The sequence below is a fragment of the Mytilus edulis genome, chromosome 12 (genome assembly GCF_963676685.1).
Source record: "Mytilus edulis chromosome 12, xbMytEdul2.2, whole genome shotgun sequence".
Taxonomy (NCBI): Eukaryota; Metazoa; Mollusca; class Bivalvia; order Mytilida; family Mytilidae; genus Mytilus; species Mytilus edulis.
The window spans coordinates 2,137,212-2,152,925 of NC_092355.1; the positions used below are offsets into that span (position 1 = coordinate 2,137,212).

At 31.6% G+C, this 15,714-nt stretch overlaps 1 protein-coding gene and 1 long non-coding RNA gene across 2 annotated transcripts in view; one reads left to right on the top strand and one right to left on the bottom strand.

The window, feature by feature from the left end:
- The first annotated feature begins 3,494 nt into the window (after nucleotides 1-3,494).
- LOC139498568 (uncharacterized) lies at nucleotides 3,495-7,037 on the top strand. The gene is made up of 2 exons (XR_011657967.1): nucleotides 3,495-3,797; nucleotides 6,818-7,037. It is a non-coding gene; the product is annotated as an uncharacterized lncRNA (long non-coding RNA).
- A 2,082-nt stretch (nucleotides 7,038-9,119) lies between these two features.
- The window catches only part of LOC139499328 (uncharacterized), a 53,316-nt gene continuing 46,721 nt past the window's right edge, over nucleotides 9,120-15,714 (bottom strand). Inside the window, exons 16-20 of the mRNA XM_071287997.1 lie at nucleotides 15,591-15,702; nucleotides 13,447-13,554; nucleotides 12,687-12,810; nucleotides 9,788-9,831; nucleotides 9,120-9,136 (exon numbers count right to left, since the gene is read on the bottom strand). Coding sequence (XP_071144098.1) covers nucleotides 9,120-9,136; nucleotides 9,788-9,831; nucleotides 12,687-12,810; nucleotides 13,447-13,554; nucleotides 15,591-15,702 — 405 coding nt within the window. The remainder of the gene's footprint in view (nucleotides 9,137-9,787; nucleotides 9,832-12,686; nucleotides 12,811-13,446; nucleotides 13,555-15,590; nucleotides 15,703-15,714) is intronic.

The window sequence follows — 15,714 nt, forward strand, 5'->3', positions numbered from 1 at the left end:
GCGTATTATATCAACAAATTTTCAAGAGCTTATTACAATGGATTCAGTAAATATTAAAGGGCAGTCAGATAAGACAAGGAATATTGTATATTTAAATATACAAATCCTTGGATGAAGAGAGATTCCACGTACATGCATGACGTGTACATGCAAGACGTCTTGCAAAAAAGTGTCCACCTGGACAGTTTTTCATAGAATTTTGGCATTAAATAATGTCCACCAGGACAGTTTTTCATAGAATTTTGGCATTAAATACTGTCCACCCACATGACAAGTTTTCATAGTAGTTGTTACTAAATAGTGTCATCCGGCAAATTGCAGTGGCGGATTTACCGGGGCACAGGGGGCACGTGCCCCTCCCCCCAGTCCAGGTCACAAAAAAAATAAAATGCTAACCTAATTTTATTGCTACTGAATCTTCTTATATCTAGAGCGGAAATGAATCACAGCTTGATTTGACTTCTCAAACTTGCCAAGAAATCCTCGCTAACAATTCCGGTCGACCTCCTACGGCACCCATTTGTATTTAAAGATTATATTTCATTCAACAAATTAATTTATGACATTCATGTACGTGTCGCTAAGAACACAGCCATCTTACTGAAATACAACACATTTTTTCGTGCAATGCGGGATTCACAATTTCGCTTAGTTTTTCATTTTGTGTATCATCATTTATGGTTCTTGTTACAAAGTATTCCTTCCATGCTCAGATTAACGAAGAGTTGTTTCTATGCGAAGAAAAAAGGGCTTGAATTACCCGATATAGCCATTAATATGTTTGATGATGGCACGGAGATTTCATGTATTCGCCCACCAGACAACGACAAAACAACAGCCAAAAACACAATTACCCATGAGACAAACTTACAAGTGTAAAATAAGCCGTCGATAATGTTCAGCTAATATTCACGAGTACAGCAATTTCCGTAACGATTATTAAAGGCAAATGTGTGATCCTTGAATTTTGTGTTCGTAAAAAAGGCGAAGAAATATTTACATACATGGCAGTGTTAACAAAATTCTATAAGTATTTATTTTTGTCACATTTCAGTATATGAGACTTCCAAACTGATCCCTTTGTTTTGAAGGTAGTGAAGTCCGCAACTGTAGTTTCATTTTGTTTTCGTTTTTTAACGGACTAGGTCATTAGCCAAACTGAATAAAATCATTACAGCTGATTTCCTAATGCTTGCAAAGTAAAACTTTGGTTGGCTTGCTTGCTTTGTGTGTATAGTTGTTTATACAAGCTTTGAAAATAATATTGACATCTTTAAACAATATATATAGGCATAGTTTAACTTGTATATTTTATATTTGAATTTAATTGGTTGTTATCCTAATATGATTGTACAATATACAAACAAAGCAAGCAAGCTAACCAAAGTTTTGCTCTACATACATTAGGAAATAAGTTGTAATGATGTTATCCATGTGTATTTGCGATGAGGTGGAATTTTGATATGTTTTGTGAAAATTGCAGCGTTGGGTCTAATATAAAAAAGAAGATGTGGTATGATAGCCAATGGGACAACACTCCACAAGAGACCAAAATGACACAGAAATTAACATTTATAGATCACTGTACGGCCTTCAACAATGAGCAAAGCACATATACCACATAGTCAGCTATAAGAGGCCCTGATATGACAATGTAAAACAATTCAAACGAGAAAACTAACTTCCTTCATTATATAAAAAAATTAACGAAAAACAAATATGTAACACATAAACAAACGACAACCACTGAAATACAGACTCCTATATATATAAAAACCTATATACGTTTTTTATTCATTAGATAGATTTCTACTCCTTTTATATATTATATTGGGCCGGTTTTTTTTGGTTTTATTGGTTTTTTGTTGTTGTTTGGATTGTTTTACACAAGTTATTTTGGGGTCATTTATAGCGTACGTTTCGGCATTGAACCTTTGATTGCTTACTTAACTAGATAATAATGTCTTTTTTGGAAAGATGTCTCATTTAGCACTCATACCTCATCTTCTTATTTCTATATAAAAAGCACGTTTTAGAATAAAACTAATAGGTAATATGGCACCCGCTGTGATCCATAGGCTTTAAGTATTTGAGCTATTTCACATACGTCAACATGACAGCAGCCGAACGATAAAAAACCTCTGAGGTATATTTTGTGATAAAATTAGCAACAAACGGACTTTATCGATGGATGAAGTTATACAAAATGTATTAAGCTATATACCGTACTCGATCAGCGGCGGGTCCAAGGGGGGAGGGGGAGGGGGTTGGACTCTTCTTTTTTTGAGCGATCAATGCATTTGAATGGGGACATGTAGTTGGAACCCCAACCCTCCCCCTTTTGTCCTGGGTTAGGACCCCCCTTTTTAAAATGGCTGGATCCGCCCTGCCGCTTTCATAACACTTATTTTCAGCATACTGAATATTATAATGTTCTTAATTTCAGTTCATGTCCTGATAAAAAATTTACACATCGCTTTCATAACACTTATTTTCAGCATACTAAATATTATAATGTTCTTAATTTCAGTTCATGTCCTGATAAAAATTTTACACATCCAGTACAGAGAGAAGTGTTTCAATGAAAGTTTTCGTGTTTTTCTAGGCAAAATGATTTTGGAATGACATTATACAGGTTTAAAAAAGCTCAAAAACTTTCATAGTGGACAGTGGTCATTTCATCTGAAGTTTCACTGTTTCAGGTCGTAAATTGTTGCACAGGTACAATGCACAGGCACTTGTTTCTGTCGATGTGGGGTTTACTATCCATACCAGTACAAAAAAACATTTTGTACTGGTATGGATAGTAAACCCCACATTGACAGAAACTAGTGCCTGTGGTACAATGCATAACAATGGAAATAAACCGTTCAACAACTTTAACAAGCCAAAAAAGAAAGTCGAATAGTGATCGAAGCTCGTAAACAATACTTTTTTAATCTGAGCATGCAAATTGAAGATTATGTTATATATTTTACAATAATCACATTCGCAGAACAAAAACATATATTTTGAGAATCCCAGACACTATATTAGTTGACAGTTCTTCCACTAATTCCACGTGTTTTCCGGTTGTAGTACACTCGTAGTAGCCCACAATGCATTGTAGCTCATTGAATCGATTGGTCAGTTTTTCAAGGCCGTGTTGGCCTTGTGTTTGGGAAATTACTATGCAAATATATTTTGACGTTAAGAAATCTAGAGTTCTCGACCTGTTTACGAAAAAGTTTATAAGAAAAGAAAAAAAAAATGTAGTTTTTATTGCTTTTTGACAGCAAATTTATTCATCCATTGGCGAGGTACATTGAAAGGTTGTTCTTTTATTAAATGCATGAAGTATCATATGGATGCATCATGGCAACAAATGACAACAGTTACATGTTATTTTCATGAGTTTAATATTTAAATTCCTATAAATGGTGTATTTTAACAATTTTGCCTATTAACTTAAAACAGCAAAACGACCCAATAAACATCAGTAGATCCTTTTAAACAACAAGTTAATACTGTACATATATTTTATTAGCTAAACTGTTAATATTTTTTCTGTTGTTTGTTTAGGTATTGTTTAAATTCACTAACAATGCAAAGTATATAGTAAAGGTATAAATTAGTTAGCACTAGCTCATACTACAAATGTACATGTAGTTTTTGTCTGAACTACTTGATTAAATTCTTAAGATTTACAATTTTACAATTTAAGCTTATTGCCAAATGAAAGGAAAGTACAGTATTGAAATCAATGGTGAACATGTGCATGTAGGTGTGAATGTACTACAAAAAGAACTGATATCAAAGTAAGTTCATCTTTAGAATTGCAGTTAATTTTGATAATACATTGTAATATGATATAATCTATTTAAAACTTTATAAATAGTTTTATCGTAATGTTTTTGCCAATGTTTTATATAAATCACTGTGTTTCATTGGTACAGCTGATATAGCTACTAACCAAGCTGTAGTGATCGATTTTTCTTCTGACATGGAATGAAAATCTCTGTTTTGTTTACTTAATATAAATGTGTACTTCAATCTAAACATAATGGTTGTTTTAAGGAATGATTTGGTCGTAGGTTGATGATAAGATCAGTTTCATTTTTTTTTCCAAAAACGAGAATCAATGCTTACTAAAAAAATATGCAAATACTTGCATGTCAAAGAAGTTTGCGCTTGTCTCATCAAATATGATTCTATATTCATTGCAGCAACTCTTTTTCTGATAGAAGGCCACTGTGTGTTCGTAATATGTATAGCTGTTTGTCACTGTTTCAATAGTTTGCATTGAAATCTTTCATACATATATATGCTATTTTTTCAATATTTTATTCCGAAAGGAGGGATGTGTATGGTGTATAGCTGACCACATAAATCCTTGTGTACGGTGCATAGTTAAATGCATGTACGATATAAAGCCTTTCACACTTCGAAATACCTATATACCAGCTATATTTGGCATGTTTGGTGTACCGATGATACACACTGATAATCGAATATGTAAACTGTTGCTTCTTTTTACGTCAATCCGATTTTAAGTATGCTTCAAGGCATTCTTCCCCTGCTCCCCTGATATTGCTCCATAAAATATTTGCCACTGGACATTAGAATAAGTAATAAAAATCAACAGCTTTTTCAATGAACCAGCATATAAATATGAAGAGATGAGGTATGATCTTCAATGTGACCAAATATCAATTAAAAGACCATAGGACAAAGATCATTAAGATGTAAACATTCACTTGTCACTGTACAGCCTTAAACAATGATCAAAATCCATACCATAAAGTAACCTATAAAGATAAAGAATGTTAACCAATGAAAAAATTAAAACTACATGCACATACAGTTATGGAAGACAGCACCCAACATATATATAAGAACCTACTCTCAAAATTAACCAGAAATGACTAGACACATCAGTCATTGTCAATAGGTACCCCGGTACTTAAACATAAAATGTGCAAAAATTTTGTTTTCTCAAACTGAAATATCTATCCTTCCAGGAATTTAGTGTAAAAACATTTGTCACTTGAAGCAGTTTAGGAAAGTATGACTTATAATGCCAAAATATTGAACTTATCAGAAGGATATTAAACCATAACAGCGTTAATGAATATATGTATTGCTTTTTGCTGAGATTTATTTTTTGACAAAAGCGAGAGATAGCGATTTTAGATTCTGTCTGTGGTATGGTCAACATTTAGGTTTAGTCTAGATCTGTTTAAAGTTTTTTGGACATCAATAACTTTGTCAAACATACATGGATTTTTATAAAATTGGATGACATGTACTTTATTTTATCTGACCAACTTTGTTTTATCTGACCACTAGAACACACATATTATGTATTTGTTTTTTTCTGCTTAAACCCGTAATTCATAATTTATTGAAACTTTCCACATAATCCTATTGTGCATCTCCTTTTTATGCCCTTGCTGAAGCAGAGGGGCATTTAATTTTTGTCTGTCTTTACATCCTTACATACTTACATTGCAAAATTGGTTTCCATTCTCTACATGTAGTTCTATTGTTTGCCTCAATCAAATGATGTAAAACTTGTATACAATGCCTATTACCACAAAATGCAGATCAAGTTTGAATTTAAGTGGCATCCCTTTTACCGTTCTAGAGAAATGCCCCTAAAAATTCCTAAATTTTTCATTTCTCAATCTGCTGAGCTTTCCCGAGGGTATCACCAGCCCAGTAGTCAGCACTTTTTTGTGCTGACATGAATTATCATTGATATGGTTATATTTATAAATTAACTGTTCACAAAATTTAGAATTTTTGAAATACTTAGGCTTTTCTACCTCAGGCCTAATACCTTAGCTTGATTAAGAAAAACTTTTAGGAATTTTGGTCCTTACTGCTCTTCAACTTTGTACTTTATTAGGCCTTTTAAACTTTTTTGGATTCAAGCGTCACTGATGAGTCTTTTGTAGACAAAACTCTCGTCTGGCATACATACAAAATTTAGTCCTTGGTATCTATGATGAGTTTATTTACTTAAGGTTTGCCTCAACCAAATGTTATGAATCTTAAACACAATGCTTATTAGTTATAGTACAAATGTATAACATCAGAACAAAGATCACTTTTGGATTTTGGTGACATCATTTTTATTGTATAGAGTTATGCCCCTTTACAAATGGAAAAAAATGGTGATTTTTTTAGTTTCCATTCTCTAACTAAGAGTTTGCCTCTCCTATATACAATAAACATAGACATTACGGCAGTTTTTTTAACATTCTAAAACTAACACGTCCACTTGTATTTTTGTCCATCGGATGAGTTTAGCCTTTTTCAACTGAATTTTATAGTTCGTTCTCATGTTGTACTGTTATACCACTGTCCCAGGTTAGGGGAAGGGTTGTTTTACATTGTCATATCGGGGCCTTATATAGCCAAATATTTGGTATGGGCTTTACTCATTGTTGAAGGCCGTACAGTGACCAATAGCATGTATAGTTGTTAATGTCCGTGTCATTTTGGTCTCTTGTAGATATAGACAGTTGTCTCATTGGCAATCATTGTTGTACATTGTCATTTCAGGGCCTTTTATAACTAACTATGCGGTATGGGCTTTGCTCATTGTTAAAGGCCGTACGATGACCTATAGTTGTTAATGTCCATGTCATTTTGGTCTCTTGTAGATATAGACAGTTGGCAATCATACCACATCTTTTTTTTTTTATATGCGTATACATTATAAGCTGTTTGAGACCTCTTAAGTGAATTACACTTTTAATTATTATCGAATTATTTAATTTACTTTTTTTTTTAAGTCAAATTTATATTATTTATGAATATTTTATTTCAGTTACCATTCACAGTGAACATGGTGAAGAATAACCAATAAAGGACATAGAAGACTACCTCACAAACATGGAAAAACTTCACAAACATTGGAAATATTACAAGAAAAACCCAATATTTTGATTCACGAAGAAGACATTCATGTACATGTTGTACTTTGAAAACTGAAGAAATAAAATTGTGAATAAAAATACTTGGAAATAAAGTTAGAAGATTGAAATTTATATTTTGGTGTTTGTACTAAGAAAGTTTGAAGAAAATGAAGACATTCAAAACTAAAAAAGAAAACTATATTTTACACAATCACTGTTGAGGACAATATGATCCAAAGATCATATAATAGTAAAGAAATTTGGTTGAATTGCCAATGAGAAAAATATCCATAAGAGTTGTTCAAATGATGTATTATATAGTAAGTAATTACAGGTCACCATATGTCCTCCAACAATGAATAAAAAACCAGGTATAGTGAGCTATAAAAAAAATAAGACCCAAACATAAGACACGTAAGAAGAAGTGAAAAAATTTTAGCAAGTTAATATGTGAAAACAAAATATGATACGAACCAGAGGCAAGCACTGAAATACTTGGGATAATGTTGCTGTACTCTTGAATATACATGTAGAATGTAGAATGTTTAAATGGATTTTAAATCAGAGTTATCATCAATATTCACCTTTTTTAGCAACAATTTATTGTATGACTGAGATTTCTTTACCAAAATCCTTGTATGTGTATATTGCATTAGAAACATATTTTAGTTGCACACTAGGTGACTTATAAGGAAATGCAGATAACAATTATATTGCTTTAAAATGAAGTATATTGACTGTTTCATCACAAGTTCCAGCAATACAACTGTGACATAAAAATCAAACAAGTATATATATTTTTTCCAAAAAATTTCACTTTATATTTGTATGAAAATGAAAAAAAGAAAATACCAAAAGTTGTCAACACATTAAAAAAAGAAGAACTTATCAAATCCAGACATTAAAAGCATATAATTCACTACATAGTTTTATCATGACTACGCACGATAATCATGTTTTGATTAACGCATGATTCTCATGCGTAAACTTATTCCATGTAATACGCACGTAGCTCTATACGCATAATTTTCGTGCGGGAATCATGCGAAAATCATGCGTGTAAGTTTACGCACGATTATCGGATGTAGCTCGATTTGGGCGTTTTCCGTGCGAAAAATACGCATGATTTACGCATGATTTTCGAACGATTATCATGCGTGGCACATTTACTAGTGTATCTTTTTGATTAATACACATGTTGCATCAGTTAGGGAAATTATTTCTGAAGGTTGATACATTAAACTGACAGTTTCCATTTTTCTTATTGCTCAATATTCAGTAAAATGTTCATGTTGTTTTAAAAAAGACAACATATTTCTCCATTAGTGACAAGGTCGCTAGATCTGTATGGTGAATGGATACTACGTTATGATATATTTTGTTCTCTTGATAAATACAGATGCTGATTCTGCCGCGCGTGAAAAGTATTGTTCATGTTTTAAAACGCAGAAGTATGGCAGCATGGCGAGTGTTTTAGATCTTTTAAGACGAACATCTAGAGAAAAATTTAATCGCGAAAGGTACAAAAGGTGTGATCCGCAACTCCTTAAGTTTTAAAAAGCTAATCCCTACAATAGAAGAGTACCAGTGAAAACTCAGATTTACTCAGTATAAACAATGATGTTCAAACTAATCTACCAGTCAGAGAAGTAGTAATCGGCTTTATATTTTCAGTTTAACGTATATTTTGTTATTAAACCAGTACTAATCATATCAAAATATTTTGTTTAATTCTGTTGATATCATCTCTGAAAGGAATGTCCATAATCTGCCATGTTTTACAATCATATAAACTGATCAGTAAAAATTTGAAATTGAAAACAAATATTTGATGTTTTTAATCAAGTATTGTAAAAAAACGACAAAGAAATTTGAACGGACCAGGTATGATCTAGTATTTGTAAAAATAAATATATTGTATATAATTCAATTAAAAAAAATAGTCTAATTATCTTTGTATTTACAAAAACAAATCAATCAATATCATTTAACGTACATATATACAGTCACATACTGGTATTATATACTGTATCAGATACATCTAAGATATCTTCATTTGTCAACCTGTACACAAAGATGTCCAAAACACCCAGTAACTAAAGTGACATATATTATCCAATGATTAATCTATGAACCCTTATATTTTTTTAAACAACAAATACACAATGTCACATGTTTCCAATTTGCCTTGGGGTCCTGTTTAATATCCACCAATCAGTCGGAACTCGACTCTGAAACAATATTAACATAAGTTATTAATTCGTAGCTATATAGTCTTTGTGGTCTTTCTAATATCATATCCTGATATACTGCAAACGCAAACATTATATCAGTGTACATGTAAGTGTGCAATTCTTTAAAAATAATATATCATACATATCAAAGACGACAATTGCGTTAAGAAAAGAAAATGTATTTTTTACTATAGGTCTTTTTGTGTTGAATAGGACATACTTGTGTATAGTGTTGAAAGTCAAATGTTTTAATACTATTGCAAGATTAAAGAGTCTTAGATTGTATGTACTGTAACATGTTCAACAAATCTACGGAATTTTAAAGTATGATTCACACCTCCTCTAGAATAGGTAGTTTCACAAAAACTTAGAAGCCCAGCATTGATTGCTGGCGTAAGATCAGGAGGGAAGATGGTACGTTTTTATGTATCAAGCTCAAGATTTTATGCATGCATTTTGTTGCAAAATTAAATTATTTGAAAGATCAATAAAAATGTGTAACAACCACAATTGAACAATTTATACGTAGAAGACACATATTCAATAAGCCCTTTTAAGAGCTTTGTTCTTGATGGAAATTTCAATAGTATATGTACAGTCTTTTTAAAATGAAATGCCACTATCACCACAAGAACTATGCATATATACCTGTAATTTGGTCAACATATACTCCAGGTGGCACCTCACCATTACTAAATTGAAAAGAAAAAAATCCGTAAATTTATGAAATAATTGTCTTATAAAATCAATTTCTGTGTGTTATGCAGTTCAACGTTAGCAGCAAAGTCTGTAACAAGAACCGACTATGTGAAGCTCATAACGGTTATTGTCGTAGTAGCCAATTTTTTAAGAATCAGTAAATATTGTTATTTCTTAAATATTTGATTTTCTGGTTAAGCCAAAGTTTGCATACAAGCCTTTTACAAACTTGTACTTTATTGAACATCTATATTTAATAAATATACAGACATTGGTATCCTACAAATAAAAATGAATTACTAGTAAATCTTTAAATAAATCACAGTTGAAAGATATGTCCATAGTGTGTATGTCTTTATATTTAGACTGTATTTCAAAATTATGAAACATTAAAATCTGGGAAAGAGCCTTTAATTTGAAAATTAAAAATGGTTGATATATTCTTTAGATGTTGAAAATTAAATTCTGTAATCAAATTATTTATTATGTTTAATGTATGTAACTTTTTGGCTTACAAACAATTTTAAATGTAACAAATTTATGTTAAACAGGCATTTCTTACTGCGGTAGATTGCTTTTAAATCTAGCTCACAGTATACAAAATACTGTGAACTCTTATTATTCATTGGTTGTAATTTTTTTGTGGGTTTCGATGGTAATTATTTTGTACCGATAGTTTTCATTAGATGTTTTGAAAAGCTAAATTGCACGTTTTTCTTGTCCGTAACTTAGAAAGCCACCATTTTGATTTCCGATCTTTTTTATATGTAATTTCTCAAAAAATAAACATGAAAGTCACATAAAGAACCTCAAAATGTTCTTTTTGTCGCCGTTGAAAACCTTTCTAAAGCGAACCAAAGGTATAAAACGTCTAGATTATGTTGTCTGACATCATGAGTATATATGTAGGACTCAAATCTATGGTGGGTTCCAAATCTATGGTAGATTCCTTATCTATGGTAAAAGTGAAGTCATGCCATTCCAAATCTATGGCAGATTTTTTACAATTCTAATATATGGCAATTTTTGTAATTTCTTAATCTATGGCGGATTTTTGTTGTTTCCAAATTTATGGCAGATTTTCTGCAAATGTAGAACAAGGCAGAACATATACGATCACTAACTTGTCTAAAATAAGTTGACATGTACGACAACGGGAGCATGTCTAAACCATTTGTGAAATAAAAATTCCATAATGGCCAACGAAATCGTGATGTCAAACATAAAAAAGTGTAAAGGTTATATATTATAATACCGAAATTAGGATTAAAATGATCTTTCCTGGAAAAATTTGTATTAATTAATCTGCGAATTGTACCAGTTTAATCCATTTATTAAAACAGCTAGGGAAAAAGGTCAATTAACAAACATGTTGAAGGCCGTACATTGACCTATAATGGTTTACTTTTAAAAAAAATGTTATTTGGATGGAGAGTTGTCTCATTGGCACTCACACCACATCTTCCTATATTTATGAAAGCAGTTTTTATATATAACAGTTTGACTTTTCACATAATATTTGTTTTAGCGTTAATCAATCTTTTTTAACTGGTGACGATTTGATTCAACTTGGTGGTATCCTGTAATTTCATTTTCTCACTTTAAATACTTTGCTAGCCGTAGACGCTTAAATATTTACTATAACTCAATTCCCTAAATATCCACTACTAAAACAGCTGTGCCTTTCTCAATCGCGGGATTCGGACGGTATATTAAATAATTATTATCCGTCTTATAGATAAAAGATCACATTTTCTTTAAATTATCGGAAAATTGTTTTATAGGGAAATTTTTAAACACAGGACTTGCTGAAGTCGGCGTCGAGTTATATATGGCGTATTTTATTGTGGCGTTATATTCTACTCTTTTTCCCGGAAAATTAAGTACTTCATAAATCTACCATCAATTTAACGTTTATAACGTCATTGTTGCAATAGATTAGGAATCTGCCATAGATTTGGAACTCGCCATAGATTTGAGTCCTACATATATATAACATCGCATTGTTTAGTTGCAAAAGACAATGCGAAAGTTTTGCGTTTTTTTTTCATTTATGTTATTTAACGCCAAAATATCGTTAAATGGTTTTCATTTTAATATGTTTAATATGCTGCATTAGAATGGAGATAACTGTATTGTATTCGAAGCTTTGCCTTCGTAAAACTTGATGTTACTGTCGCAATCATCCGTTTACGCTACGCGTCTCTAGGTAAACTCAAATTGCGACATAAAATCTACGTTTTACGAAGGCCAAGCTTAAAATACAATACCGTTATTACCTACATTTAGATGTTTAATCAATTGAAAATTATCTTTCATCTTGAATGCAAACTTAAGCAAAACCATGAACCTTAAATCAACGAAAAGATACTTATTCCTTAAACCACGAAAATTGTTATCTACAAAAATAATTGTATCCACAGTACTAAGTAATATTTTAGCGAAATATTAATCATTGTCATAACGCCTGAGGTTGGCTAGCCACAAAACCAAGTTCATCCCAACATTTTGTTCTTGAATTATCCTGTAACAAGTCAGGAATATAGCAGTTTTTATCTAATAGTTCGTTTCTATATATATGCCATTGTCGTTTGTTTTTTTGTTGCACTTGAGTACTTCTGGTTTTTCGTTTTTTCCTATGGTAGTTGATGTGTTCCCCTTGGTCTTTGTTTGTTTGTTTACCGGATTTGTTTTCTGTCAATAGATTTATGTCTTTTGAATAGCGGTATACTAAACCATACAAACTATTCCTTTTTTTTTTCTTTACCCTGTTTTAAATGAAGTTTTCAAAACCAATACTAGCACGTATCAAGATACAATATATATAAGTAATGATATGATAATGTACCTGACACTTCTATGCACTTTAAGCTCTACTTGTGGGTCCTGTTTAGATTCATAGATAAAGGTTTGTACCTCCTGAGAAGAAGTTCCCTGCAAACACTTCTCATTAAATTGTATTACTTCATCACCTAAAAAACAGATTATTTTCTTAAAAAGCTGGTATTTTTCCTGCAACCTGTTTGCAATTGTCCCCGTAATGTGTTCGTGCTTGAAGTGCTTTATTTACCATGTTTCATGCAAATTTGCCAGAAAGGTAATTTGTACGTTTGTGTTTTTTTCAATTCTATTTCCAGTTTAGCTGTGCTCATACCCTTTTTTACTACCTTCTTCTTGGCTATGCTCTTTCTTTTTTCATTCAGGATAATTCAGGTCTAGCTTACAAAAATTTCCTATTCATGCATGCTGTAGACGAAGAAAATTGGATGCATGTGTATATATATATATATAAAAATATTCATCTTTTTAGAAATATTTCATTCAGTCATTATGTGCCACTGTCCTCAAGTAAAGTCTGTGTTTGATGAAATTACACATGTCCCCTACTACATTAGTAACTTAATATTATATTTAGATGTTAGGTAAAAGACAAATTGTATAAGAAGACCCCGAAAGTCGCAAAAATTTTAAGATAAATTATTCTTCCATCTTTTACATAAACTTTAACACTACAACTCCCTCCGCCAATATAAACTTACCACCATGATTTAGTCAATAGTGTTAAGAATGGGGTTAAACACAAATCAATCAATCGAACAAATGCTTACCTTTTCGTAAATGTCCTATATTATATGCTATACTTCCTTCATTGACCTTTGTAATGACAGCAACAATCTGTCCAGCATCTGTCCGCCTACCACCTGCAATCTTCAAACCTGTAGGTAACCAGAAAATGTAGCCCATAGTTTAAAAATACCAACAATCTTCATAATCGGAATGAAAATCATTATCGTTTTTTTGATATATCGATTAGACCGTTGGCTGAACTCTAGTCAATTTTGGGGCCCTTGATAGCTTAATTTGCGGTGTGCACCAACGCTCCGTCGTGTTACAGACCACACTTTGATCTATAATGGTTTACTTTTACAGATTGTGACTTGGGTTGAGAGTTGTCTCGTTGGCACTCATACCACATCTTTTTATATCTAATTGATCATGTTGATGTCAATATTTTGCAGGATTTTGAAAAACCACAAATTTAAGAACTCCACGAAACATTATTCAATACGAACAAATCGTCTTTAAGCACAAATATATACGTTAAATTTATACTTGTATTTTCAACAAATTTGCTGCGATGTGTCATTAAAAAAAGTATATATAAATTAAATTTTGAAAACTTGATAAATTAAAAAAAAAATAGATATTTAACCACCAATATGTGGTCAAATCAAACTTGTGATCGTTTGGGGTTTGGCTTACCAGCTGCGAACCTGACATTTCATTCTTACATAAATTATCATTCAATGATATGGTCATATTTATAAATTAACGTTTGAATATTGAAATACTAAGGCTTTTCTACCCCAGGAATAGATTTCTTTAGCTGTATTTGGCAAATCATTTAGGAATTTGGGTCCCGATGCCCATCAACTGCGTACTTTATTTTGCCTATTTAACATTTTTGGATTCGTGCATTACTGATAAGTCTTTTGTAGATGAAACACGCGTGGGGCGTAAATACAAAATTGAATCCTTGTATCTATGAAGAGTTTATTTAAACATCTTTCTTTTACTATTTTTTACCTGAATAATCAAATATGTAATAAAAAATATAATTTCATGTGCTTCTTTTTGAGTTAAATGAGGTCGAAATTTGGTATATTTGCTCAAAATTTGGATATGTGGCCGTATTTTCCCTTTCGAAAGAAAGCCATAACTTTTTTGTTTTTAAAGATAAATGTATGCATCTTTTTATTCAGAAATTACTCATATTTGTCAAATGGTCATGCATTGAGTAATTTTTTGCTGTATATTTATCAAACTTAAAGAATTGCACTAATTACAGTTTTATAAATTTGGTCCACATAATCTCCCTGCAAAATGAAATAAAATGTCGTTATAAAAAATAGGGGTCGATGCACTCGTTTTCAAATTAAATCAGTTTGAATGATAAAAATCAGTCGAAAAATGCATCTTTTCCCGATATGTCACAGTTTGACGCTACGAAAATAATATTTTACGTATAGCAACGTCATTACTTCCCCTGTAACTGTATCGTATACCCATAAGTACTTAAACTTACTTAATATTGGCATATAAGCAACATAATTAACCATGCTAATGTGTGTTAATTTTTGGTGCAGCTTCTTATGCTCATTTTTATCATTCTGTTGTATAAAAATGACCCGCATTCCTTTACATTTTCAATACAGCAAATTGTATAGTTTTTAATTCTAAAAACGCATAATTATATGCGAAGTTCGTTTTCTTCGACATTTCGTAATTCTCCACTATCTATAGTATGTGTTCAGTGAGTACTTCTTAGTAACTTTGTAATCATTATTAGATATATTTTCGAATAGTTAGATAATTGACAATTAATGTAACGTTACCGATACATGTGATAACATGATGCATGCAATAAATTCTATTTATAAATGATTTTTTTCCTAGTATGTTTAGCTCCAATGCATTGTTAGCTTTTGCATAATCGTCTTTCCATTAAACTTCGCAATTTCGTATATAAATTTTACATCTACATATATTATGTCATCATTTACTACAAATCTACATGAACTTCTCTGGTGTGCTTAAGAGGAGTTCCGATGATAATCCGTACTTTAGTGTTTAAAAAAAAAGCTTAAAGAGACATAACTGAAGCACAATTTCTTTTCGATATGCACATTTACAATTCAACCACTTGGTGATTAAAAAAGTAATAAAAACCTGCCAGCATTATCTAACATACCCAATGAAGCCACAGAATCATCTCGTCCGTCCCCTTCCAAAATAGTCCTTTTCAATGTCATGTGACCTATCCATCGAAGATTATCTTCTGATTTTTGCCATATCACACGGTGCTACAAACATCG